At 39.7% G+C, this 15,789-nt stretch overlaps 1 protein-coding gene and 1 long non-coding RNA gene across 5 annotated transcripts in view; one reads left to right on the top strand and one right to left on the bottom strand.

The window, feature by feature from the left end:
* Positions 1 to 15,789, bottom strand: part of LOC310755762 — a 1,619,227-nt gene that overhangs the window by 771,081 nt on the left and 832,357 nt on the right. The gene's annotated exons all lie outside the window — the stretch shown is intronic.
* The window catches only part of SUZ12 (SUZ12 polycomb repressive complex 2 subunit), a 31,857-nt gene that overhangs the window by 6,119 nt on the left and 9,949 nt on the right, over positions 1 to 15,789 (top strand). The window contains exons 4-10 of one of the 4 annotated variants that reach the window (XM_083598651.1): positions 3,920 to 3,988; positions 5,898 to 5,947; positions 7,111 to 7,196; positions 7,863 to 8,094; positions 8,844 to 8,946; positions 11,493 to 11,598; positions 12,324 to 12,471. In XM_083598651.1, coding sequence (XP_083454777.1) covers positions 3,920 to 3,988; positions 5,898 to 5,947; positions 7,111 to 7,196; positions 7,863 to 8,094; positions 8,844 to 8,946; positions 11,493 to 11,598; positions 12,324 to 12,471 — 794 coding nt within the window. Of the gene's footprint in view, positions 1 to 3,919; positions 3,989 to 5,897; positions 5,948 to 7,110; positions 7,197 to 7,862; positions 8,095 to 8,843; positions 8,947 to 11,492; positions 11,599 to 12,293; positions 12,472 to 15,789 lie in introns of all 4 variants that reach the window. The other 3 variants (XM_083598650.1, XM_083598653.1, XM_083598652.1) reach the window with 3 other exon arrangements.

Here is a 15,789-nt window from a genome sequence, read left to right as displayed (position 1 = left end):
CGGAGGACGGGGCAGCAATGTGTGGAGGAATGACTGGTGGTTTTAGTTGTCCCTACCCGAATGCACAAAGTACAGGAAGCAAGCAAGAAGAACTTGAGCTCTTATAGGATGACAAATATGACCCAATAAGCATTGCTGAAACTTGGTGAGATGAGACTCATGGCTGGAATGTAGAAACTGAGGGGTACAACCTGCTCAAAATAAATTATGTGTACACTTGTGATGATATCTAAGATTTTAAGCATGGAAGGCAGATTGTGTAAAAATTGTAGGAGAGGGAAAGAACAGTGATCTTACTGGAGGAGCTTTTGGATGTAATCTCAGAACCTCTGTCTATAATCTTTGAGAATTCTTGGAGAACAGGTGAAGTCCCTGTAGATTGGAGGTGGGCAAATATTGTCCCCATCTTAAAAGGGGGGGGGGAGAATACTCAGGTAACTACCGACTGGTGAGCTTGTCATCAGTGCCTGGAAAGGTCCTAAAACAGATAATTAAACTGTCATGCTGTGATTACTGAAACCCATCATAGGTTTCTCAAAAACAAGTCATGCCAGATGAATCTCATTTTTCTTTTTTTTAATAGTTACCAGCTTAGTGGATTAGGGGAGTGCTGTGGACGTAGTGTACCTTGATTTCAGTAAGGCTTTTGAAAAAGTTTCCTGTGCAGAAGCTGGTAAAATGTAGACTAGGTGAATTTGACTGACCAAACCCAAAGAGTGTCCATGAATGGTTCCTTGTCATCCTGGGAAAAAGTGACAAGTAGGGTGCCGCAGGGTTCTGTCCTGAACCCTTTGTTGTTCAACATCTTTATAAATGATTTGGATGATGGAATTGAGGGGATGTTAATCAAAATTGCAGATGAGAGCAAACTGGGAGGGGTAGCTAATGCCACTGAAGACAGAATTGGGATTCAAAATGACCTTAACAGATTGGAAAACTGGGTCAAAATTAACCAAATTAATTTCCGTAGAGAGAAATGCAAGGTTCTATACTTAGACAGGAAGAACCAGCTGCACAAATATAAAATGGGGGACAGCTGGATTGCCAGTAGTATACAGTGGTACCTCAGGTTACAGACGCTTCAGGTTACAGACTCCGCTAACCCAGAAATAGTACCTCGGGTTAAGAACTTTGCTTCAGGATGAGAACAGAAATCGTGCGGCGGCAGTGGGAGGCCCCATTAGCTAAAGTGGTTCTTCAGGTTAAGAATGGACCTCCAGAACGAATTAAGTACTTAACCCGAGGTACCGCTGTATATGAAAAGGATATTGGGATCGTAATAGACCAAAAGAGTCAACAGTGTGATGCAACAGCAAAAAAAACACGCCAGTGCTATTTGAGGTTGCATCAACAGAAATATAGCGTCCAGATGAAGGGAAGTAATAGTACTGCTCTATTCTGCCTTGGTCAGCCACACTGTGTCCAGTTCTGGGTGCTACAATTTGAGAAGGACAAGCTGGAATGCATGCAGAGTAGGACAGTCGAGATGATCAAGCGTCTGGAAACAAAGCCTTATGAGAAGTGGTTGAGGAAGTTGGATATGTTTCGCCTGGAAAAGAGGAGACAGAGGAGATATTGAAAGGGCTGTCACATGGAAGGCGGAGCAGGCTTGGGACCTGAACCAATGGATTCAAGTTACAAGAAAGGAAATTACTAGTAAACATCAGGAAGAGCTTTCTGACAGTAAGAGCTGTCAACGGAACTGACCCCCTTGAAAGGTGGCAGGTGCTTCTTCCTTGGATGTTCTAAAGCACAGGTTGGATGGCTACCTGTCAAGGATGCTTTAGCTGAGATTCCCGCATAGCAGGGCTTTGGACTAGATAACCCTTGGTGTCACTTCCCCCATCTTCCCTCCGTGTGTGTGTGTGTTTAGATTATAAGCCTGCGGGTAGCGACTGTTTTGTTTTGCTCATGTAAGCAGCTCTGAAAGCCTTTTTGGATGAAGAACAGGGTACAAATTCTACAAATTTAGTATCCTGTCTTTATAAACCCAGTTGTAAGGACACACAATGGAAGCTAGCAGAGTGTTGGACAAGGCTCCTTGAAAAAGGGTATTGAATCCTAGGGTCACACGCATGCTCATCTGATTCAGGAGATTGTTGCATCAATCAGCCTAGTGGGCAGAGATAGGAGATTTATGCTTCCTTCCCCCAAATAGATACTCGTAGTATGCAACATGTCTATTTTCTCACCCAGAATCAAATCGTGGATGAACTTTGTTTCTTTGTTAACTGACCCTGTATTCACCCACAACATTCAAAGACTTGGTGGATTGCTAGCAAGGCTACCTCAGTTCCCAGGACTGAAGGATGGATCAGGAGAGACTCTTGTGTGATATCTCAGCTTCCGATTACCTGGCGTGTTCTTCCCTATCCCATACACCTTCCTACACATATCCAGTAACATGGCCCCATCTGTCTTGCTTCAGAAACATACTCCCAATATAAACAGTCAAAAAGCATTTCCCGAATATTTAACAACGGTTCCACACATAAGCCTTCAAGTGCTTATGTTCTGCATGGGCAGAGACTAAACTATATATTTTAAGCCCTAAGCTGCAGAGATGTCAAAATGTTCGCTTTTTATTCTTCAGAGTAGTCAAAGCAAGTATAAAATGCTATGACCACAGTTACTAGCTTTCTGAATATAAGGCGGCTGAGTGAGTTTGGCGTGGATTGTCTTGTATAAATATATATTCATGTTTCCGTTTGAGTAAATTATTTACAAAGCAATGAAAATAGCATTGCTTAAGCCTTTAAGGAACTTGCACTATTCCTTTTTTTACTTTTGTCCTTTGCCTTACAGATTATACTTAGACCTTATTTGAAATTTCCTATCGTTGTATGAACGTTCTCTCATATTTGTATTTTTTGTCCTTAGAATTGGAAAGGGAAGTACCTTCCAATTATATATACTTATTTAATTTCTTAGTCTTTTACAACTTGAGAAGTAAAAGTATTAAAGCTTGACGAGTGCAGTCAGGTATGGGATTTCAAGATCTATTTGATAAGAAACCAGCTTTTTCTCAATTGTGAATTATTTTCAGTTTGACAGGCTGATCTAAACGATTGTGTAACCTTTTTCTTTTCTTTTTTTTATAAATTTTTTATTGGTTTTTCAACACATATTAAAAGACAATACAACACAATACATAAACAAACAAACATATAAACACGTATAATTTCTTAACCTTTTTTTCCTTAAACCTTCTTTCAGCGACTTCCCCATACCTCCCTTTTCTGCATCCCTGTTTTAAATCTTTCCAGCAACCCCTAATTTCAATTACTTGTAGCACTTTCTTTAAATCCTTTTTCTCATATCCAATTGTTTGTCACTGCAATTCTATTTTGCATTAGATTGTGTAACCTTTTTCAGTTATCTTCTTAGAGAAATGCATATAGCAACCACTTGCTGATGCCTGGCCTAAGTCCTCCTTGTACTATACCCCAATATTCAGTAAAGGGCTGTCATATGAAGACACTGGCACACTGCCAGACCTGAATGTTTTTAGTACAAGGAATGTCGCTAGTGTTCAGCTGAGCTCCCACAAAGCAAAAACAGCTTTTCTGAATTCTAGTTCTGTAACTCTAGAATTCAGTTTCTGATACCTTTGTCTATTTATGCCTGTGGTGATTCTTAGGTGATAGTACATTTTACTTCTGTAAGTGTTCTTGAGCTAAGCGTAAATATTGAAACGTCTTGAAAATAGCCATGATTGAAAGACAGAATATTTAGGGATTAACATCATGCGGCTAAACACTAGCTTTCTGTGTCATATTGTGAAGTATTTCACAACTTGGTGCACCCGACTCCCTTCCAGGTCCTAAAAAAAAGCAATTGGAACAAATCTTTATGAAGCAAAACTTAACAACATAATGGAGATCAGTGAAATTTCAAAAAAACACAACTTTTATTACAGGAAAACATTCAGAGTAGACGGGATGCTGACGAAAGTAGAGAAAAAACAGGGAGAACACGACTTGCAAAGGTAACATTCATTTTATCTACCGAGAATGTTTCAGTAACAGTGTTTCAAATGGGATTATGTATTTTCTATGTCAGTAGAAGTCATACTGAAATATGACTGGAAGTATAATGAAATTCTGCTCCTCCCATAATAAAATACATGTAAACTAATTTTACCAGAGGTGTTGTGTGTGGTGTCTGTTTGTTCTCTGGTAAACTTGCGCTACAGTGTTTAGCTCTTAATATGGATGAAATAAAACATACAGTCACTTCCTGAAAAGCGGCAAAACATGCAAACCGGCTCTAGTAATTTATTTGTTTTTGAAATTTCATTGATTTCCATTATGTAGTTGAATCACAGTTTATTCTGTAGTGCATGTGCGAAAACACACCTTTCCATCTGTTGCTGCAGGTTGCTTGTTGTTGTTCAAAACTGTTGTTGCATTTGTGTTAGTGAATATGCCAAAACCTTGCCAGAAAACCTTCATAAAATGCCTGTGCTATGTTGTAGATAGGAATAAGTTTATTGATCGTCATTATTTAATTATTTCTATGACTCCCAATTGTCAACATATCAGTTGATAGATGGGGAAGTATCTTCTTGAAATTGCAGCTTCATATTTTGGGAGTAATTCTGGACCCAGTCTTGACCCTGGGTGACCAGGTGACAAGCTGTGGTGGAATATGCTTTTGCCCAGCTCGGGTGATCACATCATGCTTGAACTACTTCATGGGGCAGCTTTTGAAGAGTGTTCAGAAAAATAAACGGTGATGGCTAGGATATTAACTAGAGATGAATGCCAGGGGTAAATTCCATCATTGTTGGAACAGCTGAATTGGCCTCCAGTTGGTTTCTGGGCCCAATTCAAAGTGCTGGTGAAGTCTTATATGGTATGGGACCAGGATTCTTGATGGACCATCTTCTCCATTATGAGTCTGTTCATATATTAAGATATTTAACAGGAAAACGTTTGTGCTCCTGGGACCAGAGTGATGGCCTTTTTAGTGGCCTTGGTCAGACTTTGGAATTTCCTCCCAGACACACGTACCTCACTCTTTACCTGACACGTCTTCCACCGCAATGTGAAAACCTTCCACTTTAGGGAAATCCTTGATTTGTTAGTTATTTTAGTGCACTTGGTTGACCATCCTTAAGGTGTTTTTTTTGTTTTTGTTTGTTTTTTGTTTTGTTTTTTGTTGCTGTACAGTCTTTAATTATGTGTTATCGTTCATACCTTAATTTAATGTTAATTTTGTTGGCCACCTTGAACTATTTGGAAAGATAGGGTATAAATGATTTTTTAAAATTACCCTGTTTAAAAACCTGAATTGAATACAAAGCAAAGAAAGCTATTTTGAAGTTGTTAATAACTCGGTGACCCTATTATCAATTATTTATTGTAAGAAAAAAAATCATAGGCTGCTTAAGCATAAAACTCCTAAGAGGGCACACAATAAAAATAAAGGAAAAGCAGATACAATTAATAAAGGAAGGGAAGCATTGTTGCACTTGAACTCACTCCACGTGCACAATCATCTAGTTGTGATACGATCCAAAATATGAGTGAAAAACACTGATTTGACCCTTAGGTATAGTCCCTTCAGGAAATTCCTGGGCCAATGCTTTGTCCCATGATGTTGCTAAAGGGAGGCATGTTTCATGTTTTCATAAGAACATGAGAAGGACCCATCTGATTAACATCCTGCATTGGCCAGCCAGATACTTCTAGAAATTCCTAAACTGTCTAAAAAGGCAGCCACGTGTGAAGTGCATTGCTGTAACATAATCTGGGTGCAATTATTGCATGAATGAGGCCAGGTTAGATTAAGAAAATAAATGTTAAAAAAGATTACTTGTTGTCTTCTCTCACATTTCTTAAATGTGCCTAGAATGTCTGAAGAGTGAAACAATATTTGTTTCCTTATTTTAGCTTGTCTGCTCATCTACAACTCACCTTTACTGGTTTCTTCCATAAAAATGGTACGTATTTCATCATACACTTTTTCTTTAAATGTCGTTTACTGATGATAAAGGAATGTTTTGGTGTGTAACTGAGGTTCATGTACCTCTGCATTTTCACTGGGTGAAATAGTATTTATTGTGATTTGCTTGTAGACTGCGAAATGTGTCCTTATAAAATCATTTCATTATGACTAAGCTGAATGGTATATCATTTTATAGTGCACTTAACATTTTGGGATGATAAGTTATCATGGAGAAACAACCAAGATCACTTAAAAATAACAGTAGAAATGATCTAAGCTAGAATCAAGATGCATTTAAATTTTAGTGCTGTAACCCATGTAATTTTATTGGGACATGTGCAGGCAGACAACATTAAAGACTGGCCTCTTGGTTGAATGGTGTTAAATTGTCAGAAAGTGTTGAGCTCTACATGTCCATGAAAATGGCAACAGTCCTCTTTTTCTGCAAATTGCTGTTTGCTTGCTCCCCAAAATGAATAGCTGTTGCAGGGTTGGAATCAGCTTTCGGGGGACGTGGTCCCAGTGCCCTGTTGGAGCCCTTGCTCTGTCCTATGGGATTTATTCTCATTAGCTAACCAATAGCTAATGAAATTGCTTTTTTTAAAAAAATAGTTACTAGGAAGGTGGTGAGCTGGCAGCAGTAAGGCCCGGTGCTTTGATAGAATAGAAGAAGCAGCTTCATGTAATCTTCATTTCCCTGGTATTACTCTGGACCTGGTAGTGGGTTCATCCTCACCTGACACAGCACTTTATAGTGCTGGGCTGAGCACTGCCACCCTAGCAGCAGCTTGAAAAAGAAGAGGGGGACACCAGGGATCCAGTATCAGCCTCAGTGGGCCCTGTCATTTGCCCCATCTTGTGGCTATTAACCCTGGGCTTCAGCAGTGGCTCCAGTGATAATAGCTAAGAGTTAACATGCACTTCTCCATTCAACTCTCCCCTTGATCTCTCTCCTCCTCCCCGCCCTGCACACAAATTGGGTAATGCAGTACAGTGCTACAGGGCCTGTGCTTAAGGTTCTCTATATAGTTTAAAGGGCCAGTGACACATTAAAGCAAAAAGACAGCACCTAGACTGGCAGATATGTATCTGGGTTGCACTGGGGTAGAACCTCTCTTTTAGAAGTTTAAAACATTTCCCCCCTTGGGCTCTTTTTAGATAAGCCATTGCAAAACTCAGAAAATGAACAAAGTTCTGTAACTCTGGAAGTACTGCTTATAAAAGTTTGCCACAAGAAACGAAAGGTAAGTTTAGGCACGGTTTAGCAATAGCAGGAGAAAGCAGCTTTTAACAGTCGAGTTTCCTAAAAATATATATAAACCATTTTCTTTATTAACAAGACTCTGCAAAGGCGTTTAAATACAATATAACACAACAGTCCCCAGTTAAATTCAATACTGTAAGATCTCCAAAATGCTGCTGCTGCTGCTATTATTATTATTATTATTATTATTATTATTATTATTATTATTATTTATAGCCCACATTTTCCCTGGTGGAAAATATATCATTTAAGTATTTCTACAAGTCATAAAGAAAAAAGTAATAATCATTTTCCAGTTTATTTTAATATTCTGTCTGTATTCTCTGCTTTTAAAATTCCCCTAAAGAATATGGGTTCACAGAATCTTGTGCTTTGTTGCTCTAATAAAATAATGAATTCAATAAATGTTGAAAGAGATTACTTGCTGTCTTCTCTCTCACTTTAAGCAGATTTGTTAACTTCATCATGTGTCATATCCTAGATTTAGACTACACAATAATCTATAGAAGAGGGAGTTTGACAATACATGTTCATCATTTATAAACTGTTTCCCATCCCCCCAATGGGTCTTCGTTAAACCTCACAGGCATTTCATTTTCACTTTATCCAGATACTGAAAAGTATTAAATATGTTCTATGTCTACAGGATGTTAGTTGTCCAGTAAGGCAAGTACCTACTGGTAAAAAGCAGGTGCCCTTGAATCCAGACCTCAACCAAATGAAACCAGGCAGCTTTCCATCACTAGCAGTTTCCAGCAACGAATTTGAACCCAGTAACAGCCATATGGTGAAGTCTTACTCATTATTATTCAGAGTAACGCGTCCAGGAAGAAGAGAATTTAATGGGATGATAAATGGTGAAACTAATGAAAACATTGGTAAGCATGAAGTATATCCAGAACTTACTCATTTAATCGGGGGAAATCAGCTAGCTGCTTAAAAGAAAAATATTAAGCAGGCTTTTGAATGTGTGGGCGTTAATTGCTTTATACTTCCAATCCTATACTCAACAGTTTTTCTGGGTGAGTGGTTTTAGGATGAGACAAAGTGTTCCTGACAACCCTGGAGGTTTCAGATCCACTGCCTTGACTGTAGATGTGTCCATGGAAATTCCCCCACGTACTGCAGACAAGCTCTGCTGGTGAAGTGGGTGGCATAGAGGAAGAGCACATCTATGCCTATTCATTCCATGGTTAAAAACCCGTCAGGAACTGGTGTAAATAATTTCCCTCCCATTAAAAAGTTGAGGATCAACATGGGAACTGTTTGGATTTTACACTGGCATACACAATTGCACAACCACCACTACAACTGAAATGTGTGTGTAAGATTTCAAGAAGCCTGCACTCCTTGCAAGAATACTAACTTGGAGGGTTCTCTGTTCATTTTTTCATTCTAGAATAGAACTTCCATTTTTTGATGTCCCTGGAAGATTCTTAACTGAGCCTTATTCTCATAATGTAATATTCACCAGGGGTTGAACAAAGAACTTTGTCTAAAGTTTGAAACAATCATTAAAATAAACCCTCATTGAATCTAATTCAGTGACTCTTACTGAACAGCTATGCCAGAAAATTTGTGTATATTTATTCCTTACAAGTATAATATTTAGTGTGCTTAAATGCAGATGTTAATGAGGAGCTTCCAGCTAGAAGAAAACGCAATTCTTCCAACCGTGAAGATGGGGAGAAGACTTTTGTAGCACAAATGACTGTATTTGATAAAAACAGGTAATACTTTTTAAAAAGAGACTTCTCCTAGGGCATGTATTGGATTTGCCTTTTTCTGTGTGAATTTCATTTTAATCTTTTAAATGTCTTCTGTAAAATAAATCCTAGTTTTAGAGATTCATGTTTCCCAAAACAGCATTGACAAATTCTTTGTCATGGCTAGAGATGTGAAATTTTGAAGCAACAGGAGGAAATCAGAAATTTTGGGCGAAATGAAAAAAAAGCAAGATTTACTTTTAAACCGCCTTTACAAGTCAACCATCAATTTAGAAGCATAAAATGTATTGTGTATGAATTGGTTAGCCATAAAATTATCATGTTTGGTATATTAAAAACACAATTCATTCAAACAAATGAGCAAATTTCCTTTTTTAATTTTTTGCTACAAATGAGCTACTATAAGAAGCCACCACATTTTTTATTTGCACCAGTTTATGAGGAACAAGCAAAAAATAAATAAAAGAAACCACTGGCATTATAGTAAAACAAAGAAGAATGTTAAGTATTCCAGAAACTGTTTCCTCCAGTACATAACCTTACATAAAAGTCTTCCTCTCGCATAGTTTTTAGAAATCATTTAGGGGGAATAAATATATTGTTCTGAACATTTTATTCCTCTCCCCAGTTTTTCTCTCTCTCCACACCCCCAGCCTTCACATTTTTAGTAGTGGCATAGTAAAAAGAATTGCCTGAAACATGCCTACTGCCCCATCTCTATTTAAAATGCAGGCTGCTCATGTGTACATAATAGTATCAAAATAGTGTCAATAAATAAACCCCACACATTTCTGACGTCTGTGTTTGTTTTAAAACATGTGACTGCTGGGGTTCTGATCTGGTGGAATGCTTAAAATATTATGGAAAAGGGTAGAGCTTTCATCCTTCAAGTGGGCTATGCTATTGTGATTAAACTCTAGGATACTGAATTTATACATTTTTCACATGCAAACAAAAGTTACAAACTTGCAGCTTTAAGTTCCTGGCTAAACTATAAGTAGCTGCCTTTCACTGTCTTTGTACTCTCCTTTCATTGATTATATTGGAACTTGATGTCTAGAATTCATGTGCCATCATCATAGTTTTTAAGGGCTTCCTGTGGTGGGTTTAACTAGGTATTTGCTACTTAAGTAATAAATTCCATTGGATGAACAAGTGCAGCTGCTGTTCTAATGAAACTATACACCTTATTGTCATGCTGCTAATTTTCCGGGAGGGGTGTGTGTGGAATAAATAGATTAGGAATATTTGTGTTCGGTTGTCATGTACGTTGGACTATTTAGAGAACTGGCTGGGATTCACAGAAGCCCTTGCCCAGGTATGCTTTGGGGTAGGTATGTGACATGGAACTGCAATAGGATGGGGAACTTTTAAAAGCCCTAGTGTGCGTGCAGCCCAGCCACGATGTGGATGATGATGTTGTTGTTGTTTAGTCGTGTCCGACTCTTCGTGACTCCATGGACCAGAGCACGCCAGGCACTCCTGTCTTCCACTGCCTCCCGCAGTTTGATCAGACTCATGTTTGTAGCTTAGAATACACTATCCAACCATCTCGTCCTCTGTCGTCCCCTTCTCCTTGTGCCCTCCATCTTTCCCAACATCAGGGTCTTTTCCAGGGAGTCTTCTCTTCTCATGAGGTGGCCAAAGTATTGGAGCCTCAGCTTCACGATCTGTCCTTCCAGTGAGCACTCAGGGCTGATTTCCTTAAGAAAGGATAGGTTTGATCTTCTTGCAGTCCATGGGACTCTCAAGAGTCTCCTCCAGCACCATAATTCAAAAGCATCCATTCTTCGGCGATCAGCCTTCTTTATGGTCCAGCTTTTACTTCCATACATCACTACTGGGAAAACCATAGCTTTTACTATACGGACCTTTGTTGGCAAGGTGATGTCTCTACTTTTTAAGATGCTCTCTAGGTTTGTCATTGCTTTTCTCCCAAGAAGCAGGCGTCTTTTAATTTCGTGGCTGCTGTCACCATCTGCAGTGATCATGGAGCCCAAGAAAGTAAAATCTCTCACTGCCTCCATTTCTTCCCCTTCTATTTGCCAGGAGGTGATGGGACCAGTGACCATGATCTTCGTTTTTTGATGTTGAGCTTCAGACCATATTTTGCGCTTTCCTCTTTCACCCTCAATAAAAGGTTCTTTACTTTAAAAATAAAAAATAAAAGGTTCTTTAATTCCTCCTCACTTTCTGCCATCAAGGTTGTGTCATCTGCATATCTGAGGTTGTTGATATTTCTTCCGGCAATCTTAATTCCGGCTAGGGATTCATCCAGCCCAGCCTTTCGCATGATAACTGCATATAAGTTAAATAAGCAGGGAGACAATATACAGCCATGCCGTACTCCTTTCCCAATTTTGAACCAATCAGTTGTTCCATATCCAGTTCTAACTGTAGCTTCTTGTCCCACATAGAGATTTCTCAGGAGACAGATGAGGTGATCAGGCACTCCCATGTGGATGATGGATTCATGCAAATTAACATGACTTGTTATTGAATACCAGCTAATGAAATTAATTTCTCTTTACATATATTTTGCGCAACAGACGACTGCAGCTTCTTGATGGGGAATACGAAGTAGCCATGCAAGAAATGGAAGAGTGCCCAGTCAGCAAGAAAAGAGCAACATGGGAGACAATACTGGATGGGAAGGTTTGTGCCATTGGCATTTGCCAAAAAGTCTTCTTGAAAAGTGTATATAAAGTGAGGAGCTTCAAAACACTTAAGGACCTTGAAAATAGTGATGCTTCTTGAAAGGTGTAGGACCGAAGCCTTGAAGCGAAATAGACTATTTAATTAACAAAATTTATTTACAGTGGTACCTTGGTTTACAACCATAATCCGTGGCGGAGGTCCGTTTGTAAACCATAACAGGGTTTAACCCAAGGCGCGCTTTCGCCAATGAGGCCTCCCCAAAAAAATTTGTTTGTAAGAAAATGGGTTGTAATCCAAAAAAACGTTGCAAACATGCACTTCCGGTTTTGATGTGTTAGTAATCCAAAACGTATGCAAACCAAGACGTATGCAAACCAAGGTACCACTGTACTGCATAATTGTAATAAAACCTCAAAGCTGTTTACTAAAAACAAACAAAAAACAAACACCCCACAAGTCATTAAATTTATCAGTAAAAACAGTTAAAAACTGGTACTTTAAAAATCAACATGAAATCAACAGTAAGCTAAAAACAGATTAAATGCATAAAACATCTGTACGTCTGGATACACTTGCTGTTTTTTGCAAGCGCTGGAAAGGTGCCTGATGTCAGTAGCTGGCGGTGGCATCTGTAACGGTCCCAATTTGAAGCTCCTTTGAAAATCTCTCAAAGCAATATATTTTTGTTTCAGAGGTTACCTCCATTTGAAACATTTTCTCAGGGACCCACACTTCAGTTTACCCTACGATGGTCAGGAGAGGCAAACGACAAACCGACAACTCCTACTGCGAAGCCCCTTTCAACCCGGAATTCGGAGAGCTTCCCTCAAGAAAACAAGCCCAGCTCTGTGAAACCTACACAGACTATAGGTAAGGAAGTGTTGACATAGAGATAGTGCTGCTTGCATACATTGGATTTTGTTTTCTTTCGTTGCCTAGTTCTGAGCACTCTTCTAATGCGTTTCATGCATACGCTTCAATTGAGATTCCTGCATTCCAGGGGGTTCGACCAGATGATCCTTGGGAGTCGATTCCAGCTCTACAATTTTGTGATTCTATTACTAGTCTAGGGACGCGGGTGGCGCTGTGTGTTAAACCACAGAGCCTAGGACTTGCCGATCAGAAGGTCAGCGGTTCAAATCCCCGCGACGGGGTGAGCTCCCATTGCTTGGTCCCTGCTCCTGCCAACCTAGCAGTTCGAAAGCACACCAGTGCAAGTAGATAAATAGGTACCGCTCCGGCGGGAAGGTAAACGGCGTTTTCATGCGCTGCTCTGGTTTGCCAGAAGTGGCTTAGACATGCTGGCCCCATGACCCGGAAGCTGTACGCCGGCTCCCTCAGCCAATAAAGCGAGATGAACACTGCAACCCCAGAGTTGGCCACGACTGGACCTAATGGTCAGGGGTCCCTTTACCTTTATTACTAGTCTAGAATCAAGAGAAATATATATGTTTATGGGGATTTGTCTAAAGTTGGGTAGGATTAATGTGTACAATGCTTAAATGTCTTTATCTGGTGGACTCTGTTTGGAAATCTGTGGGAATTTGATCCTGTTGTGTCAGAGCTCAGGATGTGCTTGTTTGCTTCCTAGCTGGCTGCCCAAGAGAGAGTCTGCCAGTCGGGTGCTGGTCCAACTGCACTGTTTTGGATTTGTTCCTGAACCCAATTCAGTATGACCATGTTGACCTTTAAAGCCCTTAACGTTTGCATCCTGCATACCTTTGGGAACACCTGCTTCTATACTTGCCTCATCACACTGTGAGATCAGCAACTGAAATTCTGCATGTACCCCATCCCTTTTGTTGGTGTGATCTGTAAGAGTTTACTTTTCCCCATCATAGTACCCTCTTAGGAATTTCTATGCCTAGGGAACTCCAGTCGGTCCCTTCTTTATATAACGTCGTTGCCCATTATTGCAGTTTCCTTATTTTCTAGTCTGTTTTCTGCTGCCGACTGTGACTTCAATTTATGTTGTTTTAAGTCTATTGTGTTAATAGCTTTTTTCCTACTTACATTTATATTTCTATGCTGTTTTTTAATGTTTACATGAGTTGGATATGTTCAGTATGGAATAGATAAAAAGTTGTTGGCGAGTGCTCTTGTTACCTGTTTTTATGAAGCTTATAAACACACAGTATATCTTGGGTGGGGTTGTGGAGGAGAACCTGAGAAGGAAGAGGGGAATTGCCAAAAGTCAGACGAAAGCAACCCCGTCCCTCCATAAGCGGAGCTCCACTCCCTAATGAGCCCTTCACTTAAATCTGCAGCTTGTTTGTGGTTGCTTTTATTTCTATCTAGGTTGATTAATTTTGTAAGAGTTTCCATTTTCATCTGTAGCAGTTCATATGTGATAGAAGAAGCGAAGATTTCTGATAAATACAAAAGATGTTTAGGGTGAATTGGGCTTATTTTGGTTTGTGGAATATGGTTTTGTGAATTTCCCCTCAATGCTCACCCTCTGCTCTTGGTGATAAAACTGGGATATTCTGGATGCTAACGTGTTTTGGAATGCAGGTGTTTGTATTGTGTGGAAAACAGTTATTCACAAAGTGTTTATTTTCTTAAATTGGTCAGATATATCTTGATGAACACAAGCCTATTTTTAGCAGGAGAATACTCTTGATAGGTACAGCTTTTTAAAACATTGAAGCTTTGTTCCCTTTGGTTTCAAACATTCTCTTGACACTCTTTTTCCCTCTTTGCAGCCTGTTAAAACCTGCTGTAAAGACTTCTTGTAATGAATCAGGAGTCGAGATTCAAACTGTAAAAATCTTACTATTTTAATTGTTTCAGTAGTTTTAAGGAACGCTGGGAAAGTATTCTTAGAACTGGTTTGATTCAGATTCTTTTGAATCTTAGGGAAGGCTGAAATCGAATTTATTTTCAGGGTTTTTTCCCAGGAGCTAATACAAATGTAGAGCATTAATGTTGCCATGGATTTTAAGTACAGTGTTACCTCTGGTTAAGAACCTAATTCGGTTCGGAGGTCCGTTCTTAACCTGAAACTGTTCTTAACCTGAAGCACCACTTTAGCTAATGGGGCCTCCCGCTGCCGCTGCGCCGCCACAGCGCAATTTCTGTTCTCATCCTGAAGCAAAGTTCTTAACCTGAGATACTATTTTTGGGTTAGCAGCATCTGTAACCTGAAGTGTCTGTAACCTGTAACTGTACAAAAACCAACTGAAAGTGGTTTTGAAAATGATGCAATATGAACATCTAAGCTTGTCAAAACAAAAATGTCGTCAATTATTTCCAGAAAGTACAAATAATGGATGCTTTACATTTCCAAGCACAATTCAAAGTGTTGGTGCTGACCTTTAAAGCCCTAAACGGCCTCGGTCCTGTATACCTGAAGGAGCGTCTCCACCCCATCGTTCTGCCCAGACACTGAGGTCCAGCGCCGAGGGCCTTCTGGCGGTTTCCTCACTGCGAGAAGTGAGGTTACAGGGAACCAGGCAGAGGCCTTCTTGGTAGTGGCGCCTGCCCTGTGGAATGCCCTCCCACCAGATGTCAAAGAGAAAAACAACTACCAGACGTTTAGACATCTGAAGGCAGCCCTGTTTAGGGAAGCTTTTAATGTTTAACAGACCATTGTATTTTAATATTTTGTTGGAAGCCGCCCAGAGTGGCTGGGGAAACCCAGCCAGATGTGTGGGGTATAAATAATAAATTATTACTATTATTATTATGCTTGTCGTATCTCAACAGAAATGCTGTTCCATAGAATGGGTGCTGCCAGTTGTTAAAATAACTGGGGCGGGGGACATACACTCTGACAATTATAACAATTAGAAATGACACTAAACATCAGTGCAGGCAACCTCTCCTAACCATTGAGTACTCCCACCTCACGCAAACAAGCACATTGTTCTTACAGATTTTAACAGTGCTATCTGTTAGCAAATTCCAGTGAAGAGAAACCCTAGCTAATATTAAGCAGAATCAGGCTAACAGAAGGCAAGCAAGCATCTCAGTAATGGTTAAAAGATCATGACCTGTATTAGAAGTGTATGTCAAAATAACAACAAAATGTGGTTGCTGAGGTTTTCTCATTCTGCCAGATGAAATTTTGCGTAGTTCACCTTTCACCAAGGTACAGAAGGTGAAACATCGTATTTTTGAGCTCTCCAAAGGTGGTAAGCACATCACATGGTGGGTAATGCTGCCCTCTAGTGCCATAAGACTGGA

Source organism: Podarcis filfolensis (genome assembly GCF_964270895.1).
Source record: "Podarcis filfolensis genome assembly, chromosome: 2".
NCBI classification, from domain to species: domain Eukaryota; kingdom Metazoa; phylum Chordata; class Lepidosauria; order Squamata; family Lacertidae; genus Podarcis; species Podarcis filfolensis.
The sequence above is the reverse complement of the archived record's forward strand: the minus strand, read 5'-3'. Positions and strand labels throughout refer to the sequence as shown.